This window comes from Carex rostrata, chromosome 23 (assembly GCF_964058835.1).
Source record: "Carex rostrata chromosome 23, lpCarRost1.2, whole genome shotgun sequence".
In the NCBI taxonomy this organism is placed as follows: Eukaryota; Viridiplantae; Streptophyta; class Magnoliopsida; order Poales; family Cyperaceae; genus Carex; species Carex rostrata.
The window spans coordinates 7300926-7326348 of record NC_135940.1 but is presented as its reverse complement, the minus strand read 5'-3'; the positions used below and the strand labels follow the sequence as shown (position 1 = coordinate 7326348).

Here is a 25423-nt window from a genome sequence, read left to right as displayed (position 1 = left end):
AGTTTCTCATGTTTCTAGCTAAAGTCTTCATCAGCACTCTAAATAAAACAAGAAAATAACACCTACCCAATGATTTTGTACCTATCTAAAAAAATAGTAAAAAAATTCCTAAAAATATAAAATTTGGTCTCCAAAAATATTTTAGTATAAAGGTTAGGTTGAGCGGTTCGGATCGACTGTTTGAACTTTGAAAATGACGAAGAGAGATAGAGACATGATGGAAGCCCAAAAACATAGAGACATTTGAACCGTTCTCTTCTTGTAATATAAATAATATGCACCTTATTAACAAATATATGTAAGGGATGCATTTGCTGGGACCGATAACATTTTAAAAGAAAGAGAAGGCCCAAAAAGAAAACCCAAAACATATATTGAGTGAGGCTATGGACCTATGGTACTTTCAATACGCGCAATAGGCCATGCTTTAAATGGACTTGGCTACGGTGCTATGGGTTGCATAGAGGCCTCCAGTGCTATGGCTCAATATTCGACTTTTCAAAATTCAAACAGTCGATCTGAACCGTTCATCTTGTTCTCCATATTAATATGTGTTTGGAAATCAAATTTCACATTTTTTGGAAATTGTTTACTATTTTTTTAGATTTATTGAAAATCGCTGTTTTTCAGACAAATCTGGACCATAAAAAACAGCAATATTCAATAAATCTAAAAAAATAGTAAAAAATTTCCAAAAAATATAAAATTTGGGCTCCAAACACATATTAATATGGAGAACAAGATGAACGGTTGGGATCGACCATTAGGATTTTGAAAAGTTAAATATTGAGCCGTAACATGGGAGGCCTCTATGCAACCCATAGCATATTAGCCAAATCCGCTTTAAATTTATATCTGAGTGAGCTATGGTACTTTCACTACGCACAATAGTCCATGCTTTAAATTTATATTTTCGTTTTTTATCCTAACAGTTGAACATGGCCTTCATATGAAAATGCATTTCAAAACAAATTTTACATTTTTTTAGAATTTTTATACTATTATTTTAGATAGGTAGATTACTCAATCTAAAAATTATGAACCAGCCAGAAGTAGTGATTTTTTTACCTAACACAATTATAAAATAAAATAAAATTTGTTAGGCAAGTTCATTTACATATAAAGATCATATTAAACAATTCGGATTAACTATTTGAACTTTGAAAACAAAGATATGAACACATAACACCAACCAATCCGTGCATTGCAATGTACTGTAATCTCACTCAAACATATATTTACTTGAACAATGATATCAATTTCATCTGGAACTTGTATAGCTTTCATCCATTCATCATATGTTAAAGAAACTAAACTAAGAATATGAATTGCATGGTACAAATTTTACCAGTAGAAGCTATTAACACTCAACCTAACATACTTGTTTAAATCCAGATACATTTTAGGATGCTTTAGCACAAAAAACTAGGCAAGCATGAGAAAAGTAAACTGAGGAATGAAGTAAAAAGAAATGCTATATTAGCAAGTCATTGACAGTCAACAATTAACATAACATGGTTGTAACTAGCACTAAATTCGACATGATCAGCGAACAACGAGACTATTACTTTTTCTTTTAAGTAAAGTTGACTTGAGACTTGCTGGTTTAGAAGTTGCAGCAAGACGACTTGGCAACAGATTCACCTGTGGTGTGTGAGTCGGTCTTGCTAATTCTTAGAGTGGGCTGAATGAAAGCATCAAGTATTAAAAAAACATATTATATGCAATTTCTGAAATTTTTAAGAGTGAGGCCATGGTTACTATTGTGCGTATTGGTCCGAACTAAGGATTAATATTTTTGTTTTCAAAGTTCAAATAGTCGATCTGAACCGTTTAACATGATTTCCATATACATTTTCAACATAGATTTACAATGTGTAGAATTTTTTTAATAGTTTTTTAAACAGGTAGAAAATCACTACTTTTGAATGGTCAAGATCTTTAGATCAAGTAATTTTCTACCTATCTAAAAAATAGTAAAAAAATTCTTAAAAATATAAAATCTGATGTACAATTAATATGCAGGTCATGTTGATTGGTTCAGAACGATTGTTTAGACTTTGAAAATGGAGATATTGATCTATAATATGGACTTATATGCGCTTTGCATAGTACCATAGCCTCACTCTATTTTTAATTTACTAGAAGCTAACAATTTTGACCAGTTCAAATATATTTTTTTCACTGAAACAGAACACAAAGCAACTATAAAAAGGTTTATTGTGACTCTAATACTGACTAGTTTAGGTTCAGTAACATCCGGTAAGTTACCAATAATACTTTCGAGGATCCTTGGACCTTGGAAGCAACAAAAGAAACATTTGACAACTTACTGGTATAAATATAAGACGTGGTACCAAAATTTGAAGTGTAAATTGTAAAAGTAGTACCTCAGCAGTTTTAGGGTTTTCAGATTCACTAGTTATTCTCTGCTTGATGTCTCTGGCAATGTTAAAGAACACCTGCTCAACATTGAGGTTTGTTTTTGCACTCTACATTGCATATGGACAAAACTGAAAGCATTAATTTCATATATTATATATTTTAATCTCAACAGATTTTCTCTGATCAAATTCTTCAAATTCTATCCACAATGATTTGTACAGGAAAAACATCAATGTTTGGCTAATTGGAACTAAATCTAGGAAAATTCGGTATTAGTTGCAACTTACAAACATGAGGAAAATAAAATAAAAGACATGCTACTTTATTGAAAAAAATGTGTTTACTTCAGAAAAATAAACCATTCAAAAAGGAATAAGATTGAATAATCAACTCAACTTTCGTTAGACTTTGATTAATTATAAATTGAATATTTGGAGTTTTTGAACTGAATCAATTTTGAGTTACTAAGCAACTTACAGTTTCGAAAAATTTGATGCCGTATTCGTCAGCCAACTGCTGACCCCTTGATGTTGGCACAGCCTGGAAACGATACAAATGGTAATTCAGTAATAAAGAAAGGAGAAGAAAATATTAAAAAGAGCAGGTGGCATTTCGATGATATTTCATAGATTTAGTTTTATTGTATTTAACAAAAATACCCTCTTGCTCTCGTCCATGTCCGCCTTGTTGCCTATCAGAATCTTGTTCACATTGTTAGAAGCATGCTGTTCTATGTTCTTGATCCAATTTCTAATATCTGATCTTTCCATTAAGGGAAAATGTTTTCTTTTTTCGGGTATTAATATTTCGAACCCTATTTATTTGTTCCTAGAGCATTTCTTATTTATTCAGTAGAAATATTTAGAAAATGTCCAGTAACTGGTACTATTTCAACTGTTCGAAAAATTTGAGCACAAAACCCCTCCTACCAATTCCAGTAATTTCAAGGTTTTTGAGGGGTATACATGAAATTCCCCCAACTTAAAAGGAAAATGAAATGGAAAAAATGTGATTGTCTAAAAAGTGTTTCTTCTGCTTTCAAAAGGTTAGAAGGAATGTTTTGTTTCTGCAGATATGTGAAATTTCCAGTATTTGCAGGGTGACATTAGACCCTATAACAAGAATACTAAATACATGAGGATACTGTTAAAAGATGACTCATCAGTAACATCATACACCAACAAAATGCCCATGGCTCCTCTATAATAAGCTGCATAGTAAAAAAGAAAAAGCAATGAATCTGGGAACTAAACAAAAATACATACAAACAAAAATTGTGATCACTTGGAAAGGATTTTGAGGAAAAATTTATTGCAACTACAAATTATTACTACAATTATACCATTGTTTTTTTCCCTTTTTGTGGGTATATGTAAGGGTGTAAACGGATCCGGTAATATCCATCCGGATCCGCTCCGAATTAGGATGCGACTTGGATACCGATAAACAGATTCGGATAATTCATCGATCCGAATTCGGATATTTATCTAATATGAAGAACAGAACCGAATTCGAATATGTATGAATTTGATAATTGGTAAACGGATTGGATATCCGGGTTTTATCCTCAAGGAATGGAGGGGGTAACATCCATCCGAATCTGTTTTCTTTTTCAAATTCCATCATATCCGGACCCACATATATCGGCCAAGTTGTTTTCAATTTCAACAGTGGGACTGATGCTCCGGTTGATCCGAGTTGCTGCCTTTCTTTTTACAAACTTTTCACTCCTTTCTTCACTTCTCCATTCCCTGCTCTTTTCATCTTCTCCATTTCTTTAACTATTTTTTTATTTTACTTCTTATTTATTTCCTAATTTCTTTTTCTTAATTTTATTAATTAGTATTTGTATCTTAAAGTTCGTATGACTCGATTATCCGACAATTATCCGTTTTGTATCCGTATTTGAATCCCTATTCGTGGGTTATACGCTCCGTATTCGTATAGATTTGATTTTAAATTTTGACATTGGTTTATTATCCGTATTTGTATCTGTATCCGTATGTGTATCCGTATGTGTATCCGTATGCGTATGCGTATCCATATCTGTATCCGTATCCGCTCATTGAAAGACGGATACGAATTTGCATTATCTGCTCCGAATTCTCTATGTCAATTCTAATAGTTTAAATTTAAAATTAACTGAGGACTACAGACTTCACATAAGAACTCTAACAGTATGTTTCGACAAAAAGTCACAAAAAAGTCTCCGAGCAAGGTAATGGTACCAACCTGCACTGGGGCAGTATTGTTGTTATACAGGGACTGAACTTATCAGCAAGACATGAATTTGTTAATTTCTTTCTTTCGGCACCCAGCAACCCTATTTTTAGAATTCAGGATGAGACTGTTTATTGCTTGATTAAAGAAAAATATAGTGCAGTTTGTGAAATAAAACAAGAACTATATAATATGCTCCACAAGCCATTGCCTACGACCCAAAGAGAATAAGTAAAGAACTAGAATTACTCTATCAACTATCTAAATGATGGACTGCCATAAAAAGAATATAGAGGACATAATTTTGCTGATTTGTTTATGATGTATTTCATGTTCTGAGGGTAATATGTTTTTATGTTTCTTTGTTTATGAAGCTTCTTGTGAAACTTCTTTTGTCTTGGAAGGGCACATCTGAGATATATCTTCTTAAAATAAGAAGAAGAAAAAAACCTGTTGTGATAGTTCGGAAACGCTCTTGACCAGCAGTATCCCAAATCTGGAGCTTCACTCGCTTCCCATCAAGCTCAATAGTCCTAATTTTAAAGTCAATCCTGCAAACAAAAATAATAATATCAATAAATAAAATATAATAAAATAACTCAAGTTGGTTCAAAAAATTAAGAGGAAAGTTCTGGGAGGTCCCCTAACATAGCCTTAAATTACAGAACAGTCAGCAAATGTTGAGTGGTCCCCTCAAGTAAATGAATTTTCATATTTTTCCCAACAAGTCACTACATTTCTTGGAATTAAATGAGACAAATCAGATTTGAGCAACAATTCATGATTTGAAATAAGTTTAAGAGCTCAAGTTAATTTCAGAGATGTACACATAAAAATGATTAGTATAATGATTAAAAGAAGCAAAGGAACATACTAAAATGAATTAAAAAACTATGGTAATTAGACTACGAATAACCATGCAAATTATAATGAGATTTAACTGGAACTTGTCCACTTTTACCAGATCAAAATGGTACCAGATTGGTGCAATATCAATAGATATATATATATAAAAAAAAAAAACAGGAAATCAAGTGAATCTTGTGTACCCAATAGTGGTAATAAAACTAGTAGTGAAAGTATCGTCAGAGAAGCGCAACAGTAAGCAACTCTTTCCAACACCTGCATAGAAAAGCAAAAGGATTTGAAGTGAATTGTGCAGGACGTGATTGTAATCTTGCACTGGAGCAATTCATGTATATCTTTGAACAACTGCAAAGTATCAATGTATCACATATGCCGCTATATAACAACAAATATCAAAGGATGCTCCCCCAAAAGCAAAAATAGGTTGAATAAAGAATAAAAGAAGAGCAAAACTAGGGTGTGACATGCTCACCAAGAGGGGTTGGTGAGCACACCTCCAAAAACCTATCGGATTAGCTTCGAACTACAAATCCAAACGTTGAAATCCATGTACTTCTTGAGTGCTGCATGTGCATGCTAAAATTTTAAAGTTTCGAATTCATATAGTACACGGTCAAGCGGTCAAAAAAATGATGAAAAATGAATACATAAAACAATTTAAAAAATAACTTCTAAAATGTTTATTTTTTTGACCGCTTGACCATGTGCTAAATGGATTCGAAATTTTAAAATTGTTGCATGTACATGCATCACTCACGAAGTAGATGAGTTTCAACGGTTTGGATTCGTTGTTCGAAGTTAATCCGATAGTATTTTGGAGGAGTGCACCAACTCCTCTTGGCGAGCACATCACACCCTAGTTTTGCTCATAAAAGAAATTAACTGCATAGCACTATGAAAACAAATCATTTCACTCATTCTAACATTTTTTCAAACTAACCCTTCTTCCTCATTGTTTCTTTTAGCCCAAGGAAGATAGAATAAGACATTTTGTTTTCGAGGATAGGCTTCTTTACTACAATATATAACTGCATGGGATAAAAATTCCAATCATCTTTGAGACCAACTAGCATAGAAAAATTTTGAGATACCTTATGAACCAATCTGTACTGCAACAGAGCTTGGCAGTATTATTCTGTTACTCCTTTACCCTAATTTCAGAATTTAAATTTGTATTACGTATGCCAATTTGAGGCTTTAAACCAAACTCAGTTGGGTAGAAAATAACTAGACAAATTCAACAATTTGAGAATGAGGCCAGGCTCCAGAGACTAGAAATCATGTGGAAAACTCCATAAGTTTCGTCAAACCCAGCAATACACAGCATCCCAAGTCTCCTCACCCATTAGAGAGGTATCAAATCGAGTACAAATTAGTTCAAACGGGGGCGGGGGGCTAACCGCTGTCGCCGATCAAGAGGAGCTTAATGAGGTAGTCGTAATCGGCGCGACCACGCGCTTGAGGAGCTGCCATCTGTCTTCCTCCTCTCCTTTCTCTGTATCCTCTTCTCTGATTCTCTCGTTGTTCTCAGTTCCTCACTCTTTTGAGCGGCCAGAATAGGAGAATTCAACGACACGTAAGAAATAGGTTTTCCGTTTGGTAACAGAATCCTTGGGTTTATATCTGGACCGTCCAATCCGGCCCGAGGTGGAATTCACAGGATCCCTTTAATATTCGTGCTAAAGCAGATCAAACGGTCCAGATCTAAACACAAATTTTCTGTTACCTCAGGTATATGAATTCAGTTTTCTATGGGCGAATTACAAATGATGAGGGTTCCAATGTCTCATCTTTTTCATTACTCATCATACCTCATAATTTATATCTTGATTTTTAAAGTCCAAATTATCGATCCAAACCATTTAACATAATATTTATACTAAAATATGTATGGAGATGAAATTTTATATTTTTTTAGAATTTTTTTAGAATTTTTTTACTATTTTTTAAGATAGGTACAAAATCATTGTTTTTGGACCATTCAAAAAACAGTAATTTTCTACTCTCTTTAAAAATAGTAAACAAATTTCAAAAATTATAAAATTTCATACCTAACCATATTTTAGTATATATATAATGTTGAATTATTCGGATCGACAATTTAAACTTTAAAAATAAAAATATAAAATATGATGAGGTATAAAAAACATGAAGCAGTGAAAACCTCATTACAAATTTACAAGCAGATTTTCGGGAACAGTTACAAACTTACAAAGTTACAATAAACAAAGAGACGCCGCCATCAATGCAAAATTTAAAAGTGGAAACTTATGACTTCTTTTAAAATCATTGGACTTACGTAATTAATTAAGAGTGAGATTATAGACCATAGTACTAGGGGTGAGTAAATCGCTCATAACTCGTGAGCCGCTCATAACTCGCTCATTAAAAGCTCGTCTAAACTCGCTCATTTATCTGCTCATTTAAACTCGCTCATTAACAACTCGCTCATTTACTTAATGAGCGAGCATGAGCATGTCCCAACTCGCTCATAACTCGCTCATTAAGAATTTGCCACATCTAATTCCTGCCATATTTAATCCTATGTAATTATGTGTAACATCAAGCTTGCCTTATTAAGATTGATAGATAGTGAACATAGTTTCATATTTAATCTTGTGTAATATAGTGAGCACAATGTAACATTTAATCATGTGTAATATACTAATATTCATAGTTTCATATTCATTTTTTTTTGTAAATCGGCAGAACCAAAACCTCCGCCTAAAGTCCAAAACAAGTAATAGTCATAACAACTCGCTCATTTAAATGAATTATGACAATTTATTGGATTTTGTTATGATGACTTTTAACAAATTTTGTTATGCGTGAGCACATTATATAATTATGTTATGAGTCATAAGTCATAACTCGTGAGCCGCTCATAACTCGCTCATTAAAAAGCTCGCTCATTTACAACTCGCTCATTTATCCGCTCATTTAAACTCGCTCATTAACAACTCGCTCATTTACTTAATGAGCGAGCATGAGCATACCCTAACTCGCTCATGCTCGCTCATTAATCACCCCTACATAGTACTATGCATGTTATGATTTGGTTCGTAATACGAATTAATATTTTTATTTATAAAATTCTAATGGTTGATTTGAACCGTTCAAAATAATTTTCATATAAATATGTACTTATTGACTTCATTTTAATTTTTTTTTATAATATTTTACGAGTAGAACTAGGGTATTCTTAAGTTCACCAAGTCTTTTGGTGAACTCAAGTTTAAAATTCATTGAATTGACCTCAAATAACGAATCCGAACCATTGAAACCCACCTACCTTACGAGTGATGCGTCTACATGTAAATTTTTAATTTTGAAATTAATTTTACACAAAGTCATGTCGTAAAAAAAAATTAAAAAAATGAATGCATTAAAATTAATTTATTAACACTCTAATTTTGACCGCTTGACTTTGTATTAAATTAATTTGAATGTTTAAAATTTTCACACGTAGACCTATCACTAGTAAGGTAGGCGGATTTCAACGGTTCGGATTCGTCATTTGAAGCCGATTTAATGGATTTTAGATTGAGTTCACCCAGAGGCTCGGTGAACTTAAGAACACCCTAGTTCTACTCATTTTTTACTACCTTTTAAGATAGATAGAAAATCACTGTTTTTGGATGGTTCATAATTTTCAGATCAAATGATTGTCTGCCTATCTTAAAAAATAGTATTTTTTAAAATATAAAATTCGATCTACAAGTACATATTTATATGAGGATTATATTAAACGGTTCAAATTGATCATTACAATTTTGAAAACGGAAATATTAATTTGTATTATCAACCACCTGAGATATGCATAGTACTATAGTGTTTACCAAATGGGTCGGGTCAAGTCCTGTCGGTCCGAACTCACCCGGGTAGGGGTGTTCAAACGGTTCGGTTTATTTGGTTTTAAACCGAACCGAGAAAATTCGGTTTAAATGGTTCGGTTTTTCGATTTAAATGGATCAGTTCGGTTCGTTTTTTCATGTAATTCAGTTTATCTTGTTCGGTTCGATTCTTAAAATTTTGAAATCGGTTGAACCGAACCGACTGGTTCTCTTTAATAAGACTGCATATTCTTTTCCCATCTCCCAACTCTCTTTTTTTCCCTGTCTCCCGACTCCTCTTTTTTTTTCTTTCTCCCTCCCCTTCTTTCTTCTTCAAACCTAATGTCTGCTCCACTATTCTCTTCTCTCTTCAACGGAAAACTCTTCTGGCAGCGTAGAGATCGTCGGATGACTTCGCTTGTTTCCACAAAGTTGTTCTCGTCTGGAAATATCTCCGCCTATTCTCTGATTTCGACTAAGAAGTTGATTTTGAGGGCTCGTCGTTCTAATTAATACCAAAATTGAGCTATAGAGCTCATTCTTCTCCTAATCCTCATGATCTGTACTAGATCTGATTCAAATTTGCTGTTGATTTTCTTGCTTGAGTCATTTAATTTGGGAGTGGCTCAAATTAATTTCCTTTTGAGGTTTTTTGCCGCATTTCTTAGTTGTATACTTTGAATTACTATCAAATGCCTTGTAAAGCAAAATTTTCTAATTATAAGGTTTTTGGTTGGTGTATTGAGTTTTGATTTTTGAGAAAATTCGGTTCAACCGATCAAACCGAAGTTTAAATCGGTTTAAATGGTACGGTTTTAATTCGGTTTGCTATTTTAGTTTGGTCGGTTCGGTTGGATTTTCAAATTTCGGTTTTAAGTTCGGTTTGGTTATTTTAGTTCGGTTTAAACCGAACCGACCGTTTGAACAACCCTACGCCCGGGCCACGGTTCTCATGGTCCTCGGGACCAGCGGGTCTACAGGTTAGCTAGGGTCGGATCCGGGGTCCCATTTGGGGAGTTGGACCAAACTCGTGCTAGACCCTTGGTCCAAAATTAGCACCGGTCGGGTGCGGATCGGGTCCGGGTCATTTTTTTTTTAAAACAGTGGACTATTTCTAGCCGAAACAGGTCTGTTTCTGTTTAGTCCGGTCTGATCCAGGTTTGGTCGGGTTCGAGTTTAGGTGGGTCTCGGGTTGGTCCGGATCGGGGCTAGTCGGGTTGGGGGTTTAAACAGATCAGGTTTTCGAGGGTCTAGTTTAAAAAACCGGTCCAAACCCTTTCTAGACCCGACCCTAGGATTAGTCCGGACCGGTCCGAGAATCTAGTTAGAGTCGAACCGGTTCAGAGGCGGTCCACGAATTGGCTAGGTCGGGTTTTTTCAATTCACTATAGTACTATATACTCACTCATTAATTAATTAGTTGTTGAACACTTAGCGTTCACATTTAAACAAAGCGCTTGCAAAATGTTTGCAGTTTTAGTGCTTTCTACCGCGCGGCCATTCCGCATTTTAATTTATCTGTTAGTTATGACTAATGACATTTGATTCTCCTTTTGCCTTGATATTTAGTGTCAATTAACAACAAATTAATTTATTAAATGCCAACTTTATACAAATTTCGCTTTGCAAAATTAATTCTTTAAATACTCTGTATAACTATCATGACACATTAAATGTTGTGTAAGACGATTGTCTCCTTGTTAAGGATAAGCTATTGTAATATGATAATTATCAATTGAGTGTAAAGAGATAAGTTTTGATTAGCTCATCATCTTTATTTTATATAATCACTGTTTTTGGATGGTTCAAAATTTCCAGATCTAAGTGATTTTCTACGTATCTTAAAAAGTAGTAAAAGAAATTAAGAAAATTTGGTCTACAGGTGCATATTTATATGGAAATCATGTTGAAGGGTTCGAATCGACTGTTAGAATTTTGAAAATGAAAATATTGATCTGTATTATGGACCAATCTATGCTATGCATTGTACCATAGACTCACTCTTTTTAAAACATTAAAGTATAAGATCTTGAGTAGAACTATGGTGTTCCTAAGTTCACTAAGTTTTTTTGTGAACTCAATTCTAATATCTATCGAATTGACTTCAAATGACAAATCTGAACAGTTGAAACCCTAAATCTTATGAGTGATGCATCTGCATACAATTCTTTTAAATTTTCGACTTAGTTTTGTATATAGTCAAATGGTAAAAAAACGTTCAAAAAATAAATGCATTAAAATTGATTTATGAACATTGTAATTTTGACCGCTTGACTCTATACAAAATTAATTTGGAAATTTTTTTTTTTTTTTTATATAGATGTATCACTAGTAAGATAGATGAATTTCAGCAGTTCAAATTCGTAATTTAAAATCAATCCGATAATTTTTAAAATTGAGTTCACAAAATATATTGATGAACTTAAGAACACCCTATCTCCTCTAAGATCTTACAGACATACACTATATAAAAGAGATTTCGCTTATTCAGGGTGTAAATAAAAAATGCAATTCTTTTTATGAAGTGTAGAATAAACTTACACATCACCTACTATCGATATTTATTCCATATAAATTTTATAGATGTAGGCTTTTGGAAGTACTAGGACTATTTTTTAGACTTCATTTTGAAAATAATAATTTATAGAATAATTATAACAAGCCCCTCACCCCTGTCCCCCCATTTATTCCCGCACTCTCTCACTTCCTTAACTGTCATATCCCCTCACTTATTTGGCTAAAAATTTTCATTTATCCCCGCATTAAATTAGAGTCATTTAATACCAATCCCCGCATTAATTATGCTTTCCTCTAATAACAATTCCCGCATTAATTATTCCTTTAAAAATAATTTCCACATTAATTATACTGTTATCTAATAACAATCCCCGTTAATAAATGTTTATTTGTTATTTCTGAGAAGTATTTATCCATGTAACATAAAGTATTTATCATTATGTATGAGAGTATTTATTATTGATGTTTACTGTAAGTTGCAATTATGTTTGAGAAATATTTATCTATGTAACATAAAATATTTATCCTTATACATGAGAGTATTTATCATTATGTTTAAGAGTATTTATCATTATGTTTAAGAGTATTTATCACTGATGTTTTACTGTAAGTGCAATTATATTTGAGAAATATTTATCTATGTAACATAAAATATTTATCCTTGCAACATAGAGTATTTATCATTATGTCTTAGAGTATTTATCATTGATGTTTTTACTGAAAATTAAAATTATGTCTGAGAAGTATTTATCTATGTAACATAAAATATTTATCATTATGTATGAGAAGTATTTATCATTGAGTGAGGGGATTGTTTATTTAATGGTCCCCAATTGTGCGGGGACAATCCAAAAAAAAAAGGAAATTTTGTGCGGGGATAACTGACAAGTATTTATGAGGGGATTGTTTATTTAATGGTCCCCAGTTGTACGGGGACAATTAAAAAAAAAAAAAATTTTGTGTGGGGACAATTAATGGATTGATTTATTCAGTCATAAATAGAGATCATTGCATAGAGATTAATACTTTGCAAATTCAGGATAAATACTTTGATGCTTCAAGTTAAATACTAACATTTTTTGCGCAGTATTAATGATTAAGCGGTCCCCCCATGACTTTTTTGGCAGTTAGTGCGGGGTTTTTTGCGGGGATAGACCTGCGGGGATTGTTATCAGCATCCTAATTTATATTGGGGAAAATAAATTGAATTAATGCCACCAAATACAGTGCAGCCTCAAAAGATATGTAAATTTTTTTTATAGATGATCACATAATAATAACTGATTTTGTATATTAAATTAGGTATATCTCACACGTTGATTTTTATGTAATATTAAAAAATTTAATAACTTTCGGCAAAATGATTAAATTTGACAAAACTAATGACCGATCTAATAATTAAAAGTTGATGACTTAGCATGTCTAAGAGATCTTAAAACTCAACCACCTTTATGAAGTATCAACTAGGCAATGATTAGTAAATATTTTTTTTGAAAAATAAATTTTGGAGAGATATTACGAAGGTAAATTTTGAATTTTCTGCTAATGGGATATGAGAGCACAACTGTGATAATTAAATACTTTGTAAGATTTTACGTGGGTACGAATGAATCAAATAAAGTTAGGATTAATTGTTTACAGAACCACTATTTTTTTTTTTTGAAAGATTCGATTTTCTCGTCAAAATATAAAAAATATTATATTTCATCATTAAAACTAGATATAAGTGTCGGTATATCGATCCAAACTTCTAAAATTTTCAATTTTCTCATTAATATAGCACATGTTTCTATCAAAACTACTATTCTTTCTTCTATCTCCCTTTCTTCATTTAATATGTATATTAAAATTGATTGAGATGTCACTCTTTCTAAATCAAAAACCGGCGTTTCATTCTTTTAGTGGCATCATATTAATTAGTAGTAATGATTTTATGTGAAATTTCTATTATTGCATTGGTCTTTTATTCGTGTCAAAAGCAGATCAAACAGTCCTGATCTGCACTCAAAATTTATGTTACATCCGTTTCTCCCGAATCCGTATGGTCCTTGATAAACTCCGTACCGAAATTTTTATTAATAGAAAAATAAATAAATAAATTTCGACAATGAAGAAAGAATTTAAAAAAATTCAATATCTAACGAAAACGTGATTGTTTGTAGCGTCCTCTGAACGTTATAGATCAAAACGTTCAAATTAGTGAAATCACATTAACCATTAATTAACGAAACCGCAACCTCTCAACGTTTTGATCTATCACGTCCAGACATTTTGAAAAAAAAAAAAAATTATCTGAACGTTGATTTGTAACCAGTTGAACTTGCTCATCATTTATGTTTTCTGAAACAATAATCTTGGCAGGATAATTATCTCACTAGTCATGTCAAAGATTCAACCAAAGAATCATCAATCATATATCTATCTTTTTTTCTAAACTAAATTCAAACACCAATTCCCCGTAAACCGAGAAGAACAAAGCTGCTCTAGCAGGCTGTGCAGTCCCTGATTCCTAAATGATCTCAGATGAAATCGGTGCCCTGATTTACAAACTAACGTCCAGATATATATATATTTTTTTCAAAATTTCTGAACGTGATGTCCAGTCGTTAATTAGTGGCTAATTTGATTTTGTTAATCTGAACATTTTGGTCTATAACATCCTTTAAAGTTACGTTTTTTTTAAATGTCGAATTTATTTTCCTATTAATAAAAATTTCGGCAACACCGTATCCTCCCAATTCAAGCAAATTACAAACGGACGGTCCAGATTAATCTCAGGTGGGCTAAAGTCGATCCGGTGCCTACAGAAACTATAGGGTCCGTTTTGAGATGCGTGATATATTAAAAAACTAATCTGGACCGTCCGTTTGTAATTTGACTCGTAGTCTGGTATCTGGGATGATCCGAATTCGTTTTTCCCGATCTCTCTTGACAGTCTGATCGGAAGAAAAATTAATGAGAATAGACTTCACTTCAATAGAAAAGAAATTATTGGAATAGATTTGAAATTGAATTTTGTTGATCGAAAGGTTTAGACTGCAAAAAGAACTTCAATATTTGGCTGTCCAAAATAAGTCTAAAAGTTCACTTAATTTACAAAATATGCCATCAAATAAAAGCCTCTTCTTCTCCCCATAACCAAAATCAAAAAATCTTAAGCAAAATCCGGACTCATCACGATCCTTCGAACAGGAGGAAGAAACAACAAAAACCTAAATTTTAAGCGAAAGCCAAGGTGTGAAACCCACAGTTCCACCACGACTCGGCCAGCTCTGCACTTCATTTCTCCCTCCTCTTTTTATACCTCTTCAACCATGTCTTTTTTAGCAAATCTGAAACTCACAGCGACATGGCAGCAGCGTAAAAGCAGACAATGACGAGGGCATATGTGTAATTTCACTCAACGAAATCGTTTCTTGTCAAATACCTTCAACTTTGCTGTGATTTTGTTGGAGGAATTTTCCCCGCTCAAATCCCGCCAAATCGTGTCATCTCCCTTCGATACTTTTGTTCCGATCAAGCGACGAGGAAGAATTCCATTTCTATTTCTCGCTTTAGCGTAAAACTTCTCATTCCGATCAGAGTGTCAGTTCTCTCGGCTTATCTTCGCCGCTCCGCCGACAGAGCTCCGACGAGCCCCTCCTCGGCGCCGTATCCTCTCTCCTCCTTCCTTCCTATTTCCCCTTACCCCGCCCCAGCGGTATCGTCTATCATAGTGAAGGTACTTGATTCATTGTAACTAATATTTCTCATCCAAATCAGGTTTCCGTGATCTATCAATTGAGGCATTAATTGATTCTCTGAGATTTTTCATTTTATTTACCAAAGTAAGTAGAAGAGTAAGGTAGCACATCAGTGATTTTCTTTGATTTGCAGCAATTCTATTGTTCCTTTCCAAATTTCTGTTAAGCAAAAGTAAAATTAATTAATTAATTAAATGAGGTGAATAGGATTAGGACCATGTACATATACTTTTCTTTTAATATAATTGTTAGAGGCATTAAGCCATCTAACCTTCAAAAAGAAAAAAAAAGGAAAACTAATTCCTTAGTGTATATTTAGCTTGTCATTGTAATCTGTTAACTTGACATATGTTATTCATTACATTTTACATGACTGGTGCCATTCGACATGAGATATTGGTAACAGCTTAGGTATGATGACTTTTCATATAGCTGTTGACGGGGATGCTTGTCGTGTACATTCTTTCTCAAACTATTTGGTTCACATTATCTCAAATTAATGAAGTGTGTGCTTAAATTTTGATAGTTCCCAGATGCCATGTTTAGATTGTATATTTGTACTTTGAATATGATAATGCCAATTTGTTTTCTTGGTGGATATGGATAATGTCTGTTGCATTTATCGTCTTGCTTACTCATTTTTAAATCTATGTTTTTCTTGAATTATTGAGCCTACCTTTTTTTTTTTTTTTATGAAATATTTGTTAGTAAATAGTATAGGGAACTCTTGATAGGACTCTTTGCAAAGGACAATATTTGTTTTTTGTTTTTTGTTTCCATCGACGTTAAAATAGACTGAAGAAACTATACAAGACCCTCAACTTTATTATTTATTTTCAATATTGCCAGATGAACAGACGGGTCCACCGCAATACAGTAACAGCTTAGGAAGCTGACACACAAAAACCAAATGAGATCAACACAAAGTATGTGTTCCTTTCCAGTAAAATAAACTGTTAATACATGCGTGAATAGGGTCGAGGATAGTTGAGACTTGAAGAAAGACAACAAATGGCACATATATTTCTTCTCATTCTACTGGGTCTCCATCTCTTGATCCCAATTTGTCACTCAACTGCTGAGAGGTACTCGTTTATATCCTTTTTTTCGGAGTGAATTTGTTTGGTTTTTGAATTCTGTTCTGAATTTTAATTGTAGATTTTTTTTTTTTCAATGCACCTCTATGTGTGTAACTGCTAATTCCAGTAGTTAATAAATTATTACATGTACTAGTACGGTTCTATTACTTGTACCAGTTATGATTTGTCTGATCAAGCTTATATGTTTTTGCACTGAAACGTATTTCAGAAGGAACATACAACATCTATTATTGCAATTAGGTGATAAATCAAAATAAGGTTTTGTTTTTCAGTCAACAATCGAAGATTTTATCTGTTGGTGAAGAGCTCAAAGGAGAAACTCTTCAATTGAAGTTTGGCCAGAGGCTTTATAAATTGGTAGGCTTGAGAGAGAAAACCTGGTATGAGGTCAAGATATCATATCCAGCTTCGGTATAATCCTATCTTTGTAACTTATTTTCTCTATAGTTGGCAAATCAATTTTTATGAAATTTGTGAAAGATCCCTCAGATATCTCTAAAGAGTAAAAAAGACTGCCACTTGTCCAAAAGTTGCAAGAAAGCCCCTAAATTTTTTGAGGAAATTCAGAAACATACTCCATACCTTTAGTTTACCTATATGCACAAGGCACTTGGAACAAGTTAACTATTATGACAATGACTTATATTTTATTAAATGATGTAGTACTAAGCTAGCTTTAGTTCATTATTGATTGGTACTAAGATATTATACCAATAAGTTAGTAAATAAATGTTAGTTTTTTTATTAAAAAAATTTGGCACTTATATTTCATGCTTGTAGTTAATCATGTAAGCACGCTATGAGTGTTGTGTTAAAGGCCAATAAATTGTAGGGGTTCTTTTTAATTTGTCTAACAACTTTAATTTGCATACAAGATCTCTCGGAATAACTATCTGCATATTTAAAAGTTATTGCTTATTTTACCATAGAAGAACCATATGTCAAGGACACGTAACTATCAATAAATGACTGGTAGAGTAACCAGAGTACCAGAATAGCATGGTATGCAGTGGTACCATACTTAACCAATGTAACTTTTTGTGGATTCCATGTCAGAAGTTTAGTTTTATATTTACTTCTTTTTTAGATACCAGCCACCTTCAGTATAGAGCTGAAAATGGATATGAGCGATCGGCATAGAAACAACAATAGACGATTGCTTAACACAGAAAAATTAATATTCAAGGCTGAGAGTACTGAGCAGGTTAGTGTTTTAAATTACTTTTATTGTTTTATGAGTAGGGTTAGAATGCCCCAATCATGCCTCACATCCTTATCTTCATTTTCAAATTAAAAAAAAAATCAATCTGAGCTGCTCAACATAATCTCCTTATTAAAATATGCTTGGAGACGAAATTTTATATTTTTTTGGATAGGTACAAAAATCACTGTTTTTCAGAAGATTGTGGACCATCCAAAAACAATGATTTTGTACCTATTTAAAAAATAGTACAAATTTTCCAAAAAATATAAAATTTGGTCTCGGAGCACATTTTAATACGGAGATCATGTTAAGCGGTTTGGATCGACTGTATGGACTTTGAAAACGAAGATAAGGATGCGAGGCATGATTGGAGTATGAAAACAATGGGGCATTTTAACCCTACTGTATGTTTTATTATTTTGTCGTATCCTTGTTAGTTTTGTTTGTATTATTGTTATGGTTATGATGTATTTATTGGGATTGTTCTAGGTACATATTCTCGTGACAGTAAATGCTGAGGGTGTGGTTGCACAATCAAATGTACAAGAGAGAGAACTTGTTCTATTTAATATCGGTATGAGAAACTTTCCTCTGTATCTAAAACCTAGCACAAATGCACCCTCATGCAGCAGGAAGTTTCTAGTATTAATGGGTCAATAGAAAGTTTACAAATATTATATATCATTCAGAAAATTGTTTAGACTGTTTTCTGGGCTTATGTTTGGACTTAGCCCTGACCTAATTTATCTTGGCCTGAAATATAGTTTGTGTTATCAGACTCATGATGCTTTTAAAGTTGATTTATCCAAAATTTCAAACTCACCACAGAAAATGTTTAAACAAGCAGATCAGTTGTTACAACATCAGGTGCTTCGAGTTATATTTTAGAAAGATTCTATCTTAGGTGGATGTTAGCAGTATTTTTACCAAACACCAAGTGTTAGACCTGTGCTTTCAAGTATTACAATTAATATTTATTTATCCATTTGTGTTGGGTATGTGCAGTGTGTGATGAGCTGATGCTTGGGGTACCTCGATTTACATGGTGGGTCGGGCTCACTGCTATTCTTTGCTTGTTATTTGCATTTCTCTTCCCGCTTTTCTTTCCACTACGTCGATTCCTTAAATTTGCTCACAATCAAAAGGAAAATAAAGCTTGAAATTGATCTGAATGTATATATATTTTTGTTTTAATTTCACTTTATGTTTTCACCAGCCTCTTGTGATTTTCTCTGTTTCTATTTTTTGAGTTCCAGAAATCTTGGTAGTTGGAATAGTGTTATTAGTATTTTATAGAGTAATCTTTTGTTAGGCTACTGCTGGAAGGTCTCTATGCTAGACTATGGTCCCTAGTTATAGCGGGTACTATGCAATGTTACATGAATTAATTTAAACTGTCTGTTTACATATAGGAAGGCGAATTTTTTATTTTTTTTTTGGTGGAAGGCTTTGAGATTATTGAATTTATGTTGGGGATTTTTTTGGATATTCAAAATTGAAAGATTTGATCGGGAAAAAGGGGGAGTTTTATGCATGTCCTTCAAAAACCTCGGAAGTATCCCTCTAAATTAAAAAACTCACAAGTTTATTCATTTATGCCTTTTCTAATAATATCAATGATTTAAATAGCGTGTTTAAGATTTGATCCTCGGGCCGGCGGCGGAGTCGTGACACGTCACGTAAAGTCATAAAACTGAGTTTGTATTTCTCCGGTACTGCACGTATATGAGGAAATTCTAGCTAAATAATTTATTTTGTGATCCTTAGACGCAAAAGGAGTTTCTGATATTCGTGTCATATTGAAATAAATAGTCGTGATCTATTTCTAGCAGGTTAGGTAAATAACTCCGACATTTTTATTTTTACTCAATTAAAAAATTATTTTAATAATAATAACCAAGGTTTATCAAAAATTTTAAAAATACTCACCCGTAAAATTTTTTCACGGGTTGGAATTTTAATTCCCACCCGTGGAAAAATTCCACGGGCCAAACTTTTTTTTTTTTTTTTTAAAACAGAAATTTGTATTTATTTTTTATTTTTTGTATTGAAATATTAGAAATATTGTATATATTTCTTTGAAAATAGATGGAATACAATATAATTTGATTTATTAGAAAGACTGCAACAAATAACCCGGATCAATATTTTTCAGGTCGGATTTTTCGCGGCTGTAAGAAAAATTAATGTATTTCTTTATGTGTTATTGGAAAAAAATAAAAATGCTTAGATTCCGAGTTATTGATCCCGGTTCAAAAGTCACTTCTATGTAATCTAGAAAATATTATGATCTTTCTAGTACATTTAATTTATTAAAAGTTTTATCTATTTTGAGAATTATTTTTGAATAATAATCATTAAATAAATTAAAGTTTTTGTTTTTTTTTCAAAATAGATATAACTTTTAATAAATTAAATGTACTAGAAAGATCATAATATTTTATAGATTACATAGAAGTGACTTTTGAACCGGGATCAATAACTTGGAATCTAAGCATTTTTATTTTTTTCCAATAACACAAAGAAATATATTAATTTTTCTTACAGCCGCGAAAAATCCGACCTGAAAAATATTGATCCGGGTTATTTGTTGCAGTCTTTCTAATAAATCAAATTATATTGTATTCCATCTATTTTCAAAGAAATATATCCAATATTTCTAATATTTCAATACAAAAAATAAAAAATAAATACAAATTTCTGTTTTTTTTTTTTAAAAAAAAAAAAGTTGGGCCGTGGAATTTTTCCACGGTGGGAATTAAAATTCCAACCCGTGGAAAAATTTCACTGGTTGGGTATTTTTAAAATTTTTTATAAACCTTGGTTATTATTATTAAAATAATTTTTTAATTGAGTAAAAATAAAAATGTCGGTAAATAACTGGATCCCAATATCATAAAATCGCCCCAAATAAATATCAGTAGTGTCTAGTCAAAATCATAGATGCAGTACTGTACCGATATATATAAAGCAATCATAAAGGCTTCTTCCATGTGCAGCAACCAACGTCATGTTTGCTCCGTCGGTTCTCCTTTTAGACATGGTGAATATTTTACATGCATACGTGTTAACGTGTACGCTCTTATCTGAGTTAATTATAAAACGGTTGTTGGATTTGAGATCAGATTAGTAACTTTTGATTGATCTTAGGCATCCAGTCAAGCCTTTTTTAATTATAATTATTACTACTATTATTATTTAGTGTGAGAAGAAAATCAAAGCTCTTTAACTTATTTGTAATGGAGCTATTGATTATAATATTAATATATAATTTAGAAAATAATATTTTAGTCACCAGGCCAGATGTGTTCTCATGACCCTTCTTAAAATTGATAAATAAACATATGAATATAAATTGGTTAATCCTTTTACATATAGAGAAGGTGGAAGGAAAATTAGTTATATATTTTTATCCAATAAATAGTCTTTTTTTTTTTCCCTTCTTTTTTGAGAAAAGTGGCGGTTGGCAACTATTTTTTCTTCCCACAAGGTGCACAGTTAAAGTACAAAAGCCCTCTGTCTCTACTAATCATTTAAATTGATACCAAAGAGCCAAAAAAAAAAAATGATACCAAAGAAGCATTTAAAAAAAAAAAAAAAATGAGAAGCAACTCAGCCATTAAGATGACTTCTATAGAAGGTCGGAGGGATGAAATTAAATGCGCACATTAAGATGACTTCTGTATTTTTTATTCTCATTTCATTTCATAAAATATCATTTATATGGCGTCAGCAACTCAGCCGTCTCCATATTAACATATATAATGAAATTGTATGCATTAAAGAAATCATAATTAATGAATTTGATGCTGCTAACTTTTTTTTTTTGTTTTTTCTCTCATGGCCATGAATACTTTTTGTTTGTTATCTCAATCATCAACACAGTACGTACGATATATGACTGTCACAACAGTTGAGTTTATAATTAGGGGCCCACTAATTAAAGGGATGTAATTACATGAAACATGACTTAGACCCTCATTATATCAACATTGATTAATTGTTGCATAATGCTTTTGACTCCATTGGCATGAGTTGCAGGCTAGCTTAATTATATATACCCATCATCACTAGCAAAGTCATAAATTTTGTCAAAAGTAGGCGAACATATATAGTTTCAGAAAAAAACTTCAACATAACAAAAATTACAAGATCAATGCCTTAAAACCTAATTTCTTGAAATTCCTAAAAATAAAGTTTGAATTTCTTAAAAATAAAATCCATGATAATATTCTATATGTTAAACTGAAAATTTTGATACAAAGGGCACGGAAAATCTCCAAACGGTTGATTTTATATGGATTTTAAAATTTTTATAAGATATGAATACAATTTTGGATGCAATTTGGGAACAACCAAGAGGAAACCGACTAGTGGGACCTATTGGGCAGTGAGAGAAAGGAGGATGTGCCATGTCATTTAAATTTTCAAGAGATCCCTTCATTTTATATAAACCTAGACCATGTACGTGAAACTCATTCAAATTTGTACACAGTCCACACGAAACATCTCTACCCGAATTCAAGATATGAGCCAAAGAGATGGTTATGAGGCCGACATATATATGAGACCCCTTGGTCAGATTCGTCTCCCTCTTCTCCAACTCACACAAGGTTAGTTCTAGGACTAGGAAAACAAAAACAAAAAAAAAATGAAAAAAAAATCAAGAAGAACTCTCAATAATAATAAAAAAATGGTTTCCTCTGATGAGACGTAGGCTAGAGATAGACAACCCAATTTTTCAAAGATAGGCAAACCCAAAAAGAAAACGTGGTTCAAAAAAGGAAAAAAAAAATTCAGGTAGGTAAATGTCTACTCCTGTAACACACTAGCTTCGTCTCTATCCATCATACATATGTATATATATGCATATGCTCTGCATTTCCATTAGCAACAACGAAACAGAGAGAAAAATCTATCGATCAAATATCGACCACAAATCAAATTTGAAGATCTAATTAGAGACAGCGACATACTTTTTTCTACTTCGCTATGGTTGAACTCTCTTAAATCTCACCAAGCTCTGATACTAATTTATTAGAATTTTGATGCGAAGAGAAACAAAAGAGGAGAGACTGATATGGAGTAAACCGAAATCACTAAATTTCTCTCTCATAAATAGTCTAAATTACAGAATATATAAGCAAGATACATGATCCGTTAAACCTAAATAGCAATTTGAATCATATCATAACACCTTTAGCATATATGTCTTCTACTTTTTATTGCAGTAGTAACGTACGTAGTACTATGCATTCAGCATTCTAATTCTGTTGAAATTGTGCCTTTGTCTTTTCCTTAATCATTTTTTTTTTAATTTGCCTGGGCAGTACTAATCATTCTAATTCTGTTGAAATTGTGCCTTTGTATTTTCAAACTCCAAAGGGACAAGCCACCGTAGCACAATCAATTCCGTACTTCAATTGAATGTGGTAAGGTTTAATTTGCTTGCACATCTTATCTTCATTCCATTATCAAGCATATTGGGTGTCCGATCTGTCAACGGCTACGATTGAAAAATGAGACTTCAGATTTAATCTCAGCCCTTCAATTATATAATTTGCCTTCTTTTAATTATATGCATCTGTTTTATGCATAGAAGTCTAAATTTAGTAAAAAACATACTTACCACATGATACGTTACAATTAAAATTAAATAGATTCTGAAATTTAGCGATATATTTCTCTATTTTCTTATTTCTTTGTTTTCATATTTCTCCTCTTCAATTGAGCAGACTCCACCTTCTATTTTATTATTTATTTGTTTCCTTACTTTTTCGTTTCTATACGGATCACAATGAAAATCATTTTTTTTATTTCCTTATTTTTCTTTCTTTGTTTCTATAAATATTATTGTGGGCAATTTAGAATATATTTTCAATATATAATATATCAATGTGTGTGTGTGTATTCTAAATTGGAAACAAAGAAGACGAAGAAGAATATAAATTGTAACGTATATGTGTGTGTGTGTGTGTGTATTCCTCTTATAGTGTGTGTGTGTGTGTATCTCCATTCTTATATTATGCACATAGTTGTCCTGATTCGCCAATAGCTGAGATTGAAAGTTAAATTATCAAATTGAATATCAGCCCTCTAATCACATAATCTGTTTTTTTTTGTGTGTAGAAGTCTAAATTTAGTTAAAAACATACTCGCTACATAGTCTGCTACATGGTTGGTCACATTAAATTGAATGAATCCCTCGTGATCCGTTTCATTATTTCTCCTTACAGCTATCTTCGATTCATGCAATTAACTTATTTCCATACTTCTCTGTTTCCTCTATTTCATTTCTCCTCTTCCTCTATAGTTTCGACAATGAAAATAGAAACAATTATATCTTTCCGAATTTTATTTAGAGCTACTGTACCTTTGTGAATAGATGAATAACGGATCTTGTGCTAATGAAAACAATCATATATTTTCGATCTGAAGAGAAAATGAAGGATATGTATAACTTTTGTTTAGAGAAATGATATATAGAGAAATTTTCATTGTTACAATAATTTTCATCAATAATATATATGTAAAGAAAATCTTTATTTGAATCATTTAATCATATCTTTTTTAATTGAAGAATGCTATTTTTAACTAACTTATTACAATCATATCTTTATATATATTCCTCTCTTATTTGCTTATGTGCATTCAATTCTTCCACATTCGCTAGAAAAGTTCTAAACTGCTCATAAGATAAAGAGTCTTACAAAATTAGCAAAGAACATAATAAGCTAGCTACCTATAAAACACTATGTATAAACATCAAATGACTTATTTTTCAGAGATTAAGAGCTAAAGAAAAATAAAGCCGAGTATCAATTCTTTTGGACAATCTATAATGAAAGCAACAAAAAGGTACAAAATTATTCTTTGTTTGAAAGTGGTTTGTAACAAAACCAAAATATAAAATTGTTTCTTGTGAATAAAGTGCAAAATAGGCTCGTGCCTGAGTTACGTACTGGTTGAATCACTTATATTTATGTGATATGTGTATTGGTTGAATAGAAAGGGTATGGAAAAGAGCAGGAAGATAGAAAGATAGGAGAAGGATGGAGATATGAGATTCAGACATATTTTCTTTGTAAGTTCTTACCTATATTAAACGTTGTATCTTTCACACATGAATCAGATAATGTCTCATGGTGTTGGGATGCCAATGGCATTTTCACTGTCAGGTCCTTCTACAAATTTCTGAATTTTAGAGGAGTTCAACCATTACATCCTCTGATATGGTGGCAATTACCTGTGCCTCCCAAAATTCAAGCTTTTATGTGGTTGGTAACTAAACATAGAATCCTGACAAAAAAAAATTTACAAAACAAAGGATGGTTGGGTGATATTACCTGTGAATTTTGCTCTTATGATGAATCTTCTAACCATTTGTTCTTTAGATGTTTCTATGCTAAACAGGTGTGGATGTGGATGGGCCAATGCCATAACAGATATCACACTTGGTCCTCCATTGAGGATGTTATACAGTTTGCATGCACTTTATCTAGAGTTGATAGAATAGCCTTTCTTATTGTTGTTTGTGCAGTTATTTGGAGTATA

The 25423-nt window shown here is 32.3% G+C and overlaps 2 protein-coding genes across 4 annotated transcripts; one reads left to right on the top strand and one right to left on the bottom strand.

The window, feature by feature from the left end:
* Nucleotides 1-1299: 1299 nt before the first annotated feature.
* LOC144574672 (ras-related protein RAB1BV-like) lies at nt 1300-7064 on the bottom strand. Its single transcript, XM_078324684.1, has 8 exons — nt 6873-7064; nt 5655-5727; nt 5056-5156; nt 3530-3595; nt 3045-3142; nt 2863-2925; nt 2391-2492; nt 1300-1684 (listed from the first exon to the last, which is right to left on the bottom strand). The coding sequence occupies exons 1-8, from the start codon at nt 6943-6945 to the stop codon at nt 1607-1609; spliced, it is 654 nt and encodes a 217-aa protein (XP_078180810.1). The 5' UTR covers nt 6946-7064; the 3' UTR covers nt 1300-1606.
* Nucleotides 7065-14978: 7914 nt separating this feature from the next.
* Nucleotides 14979-19263, top strand: LOC144574922 (uncharacterized). 3 transcript variants are annotated; one of them, XM_078325029.1, is made up of 6 exons: nt 14979-15543; nt 16541-16650; nt 16938-17076; nt 17753-17869; nt 18359-18443; nt 18875-19263. In XM_078325029.1, the coding sequence occupies exons 2-6, from the start codon at nt 16577-16579 to the stop codon at nt 19027-19029; spliced, it is 570 nt and encodes a 189-aa protein (XP_078181155.1). In that variant the 5' UTR covers nt 14979-15543; nt 16541-16576; the 3' UTR covers nt 19030-19263. The 3 variants fall into 3 exon arrangements, with proteins under 3 accessions (XP_078181155.1, XP_078181154.1, XP_078181156.1); XM_078325028.1 differs by having other exon boundaries at nt 14980-15543; nt 16415-16650; XM_078325030.1 differs by lacking the exon at nt 14979-15543 and adding an exon at nt 16026-16044.
* The last annotated feature ends 6160 nt before the right edge of the window (nt 19264-25423 follow it).

Bases quoted from the DNA above. Each gene is read 5' to 3' on its own strand.
- LOC144574922 (XM_078325029.1), top strand. From the start codon at position 16,577: ATGGCACATATATTTCTTCTCATTCTACTGGGTCTCCATCTCTTGATC. The intron at 16,651-16,937 runs GTACTCGTTTAT...TTTGTTTTTCAG, and splicing joins TGTCACTCAACTGCTGAGAG to TCAACAATCGAAGATTTTAT. The intron at 18,444-18,874 runs GTATGAGAAACT...GGGTATGTGCAG, and splicing joins ACTTGTTCTATTTAATATCG to TGTGTGATGAGCTGATGCTT.
- LOC144574672 (XM_078324684.1), bottom strand. From the start codon at position 6,945: ATGGCAGCTCCTCAAGCGCGTGGTCGCGCCGATTACGACTACCTCATT. The intron at 2,493-2,862 runs GTAAGTTGCTTA...TATGCAATGTAG, and splicing joins GCATCAAATTTTTCGAAACT to AGTGCAAAAACAAACCTCAA. The intron at 1,685-2,390 runs GTACTACTTTTA...GCTTTCATTCAG, and splicing joins AAAACCCTAAAACTGCTGAG to CCCACTCTAAGAATTAGCAA.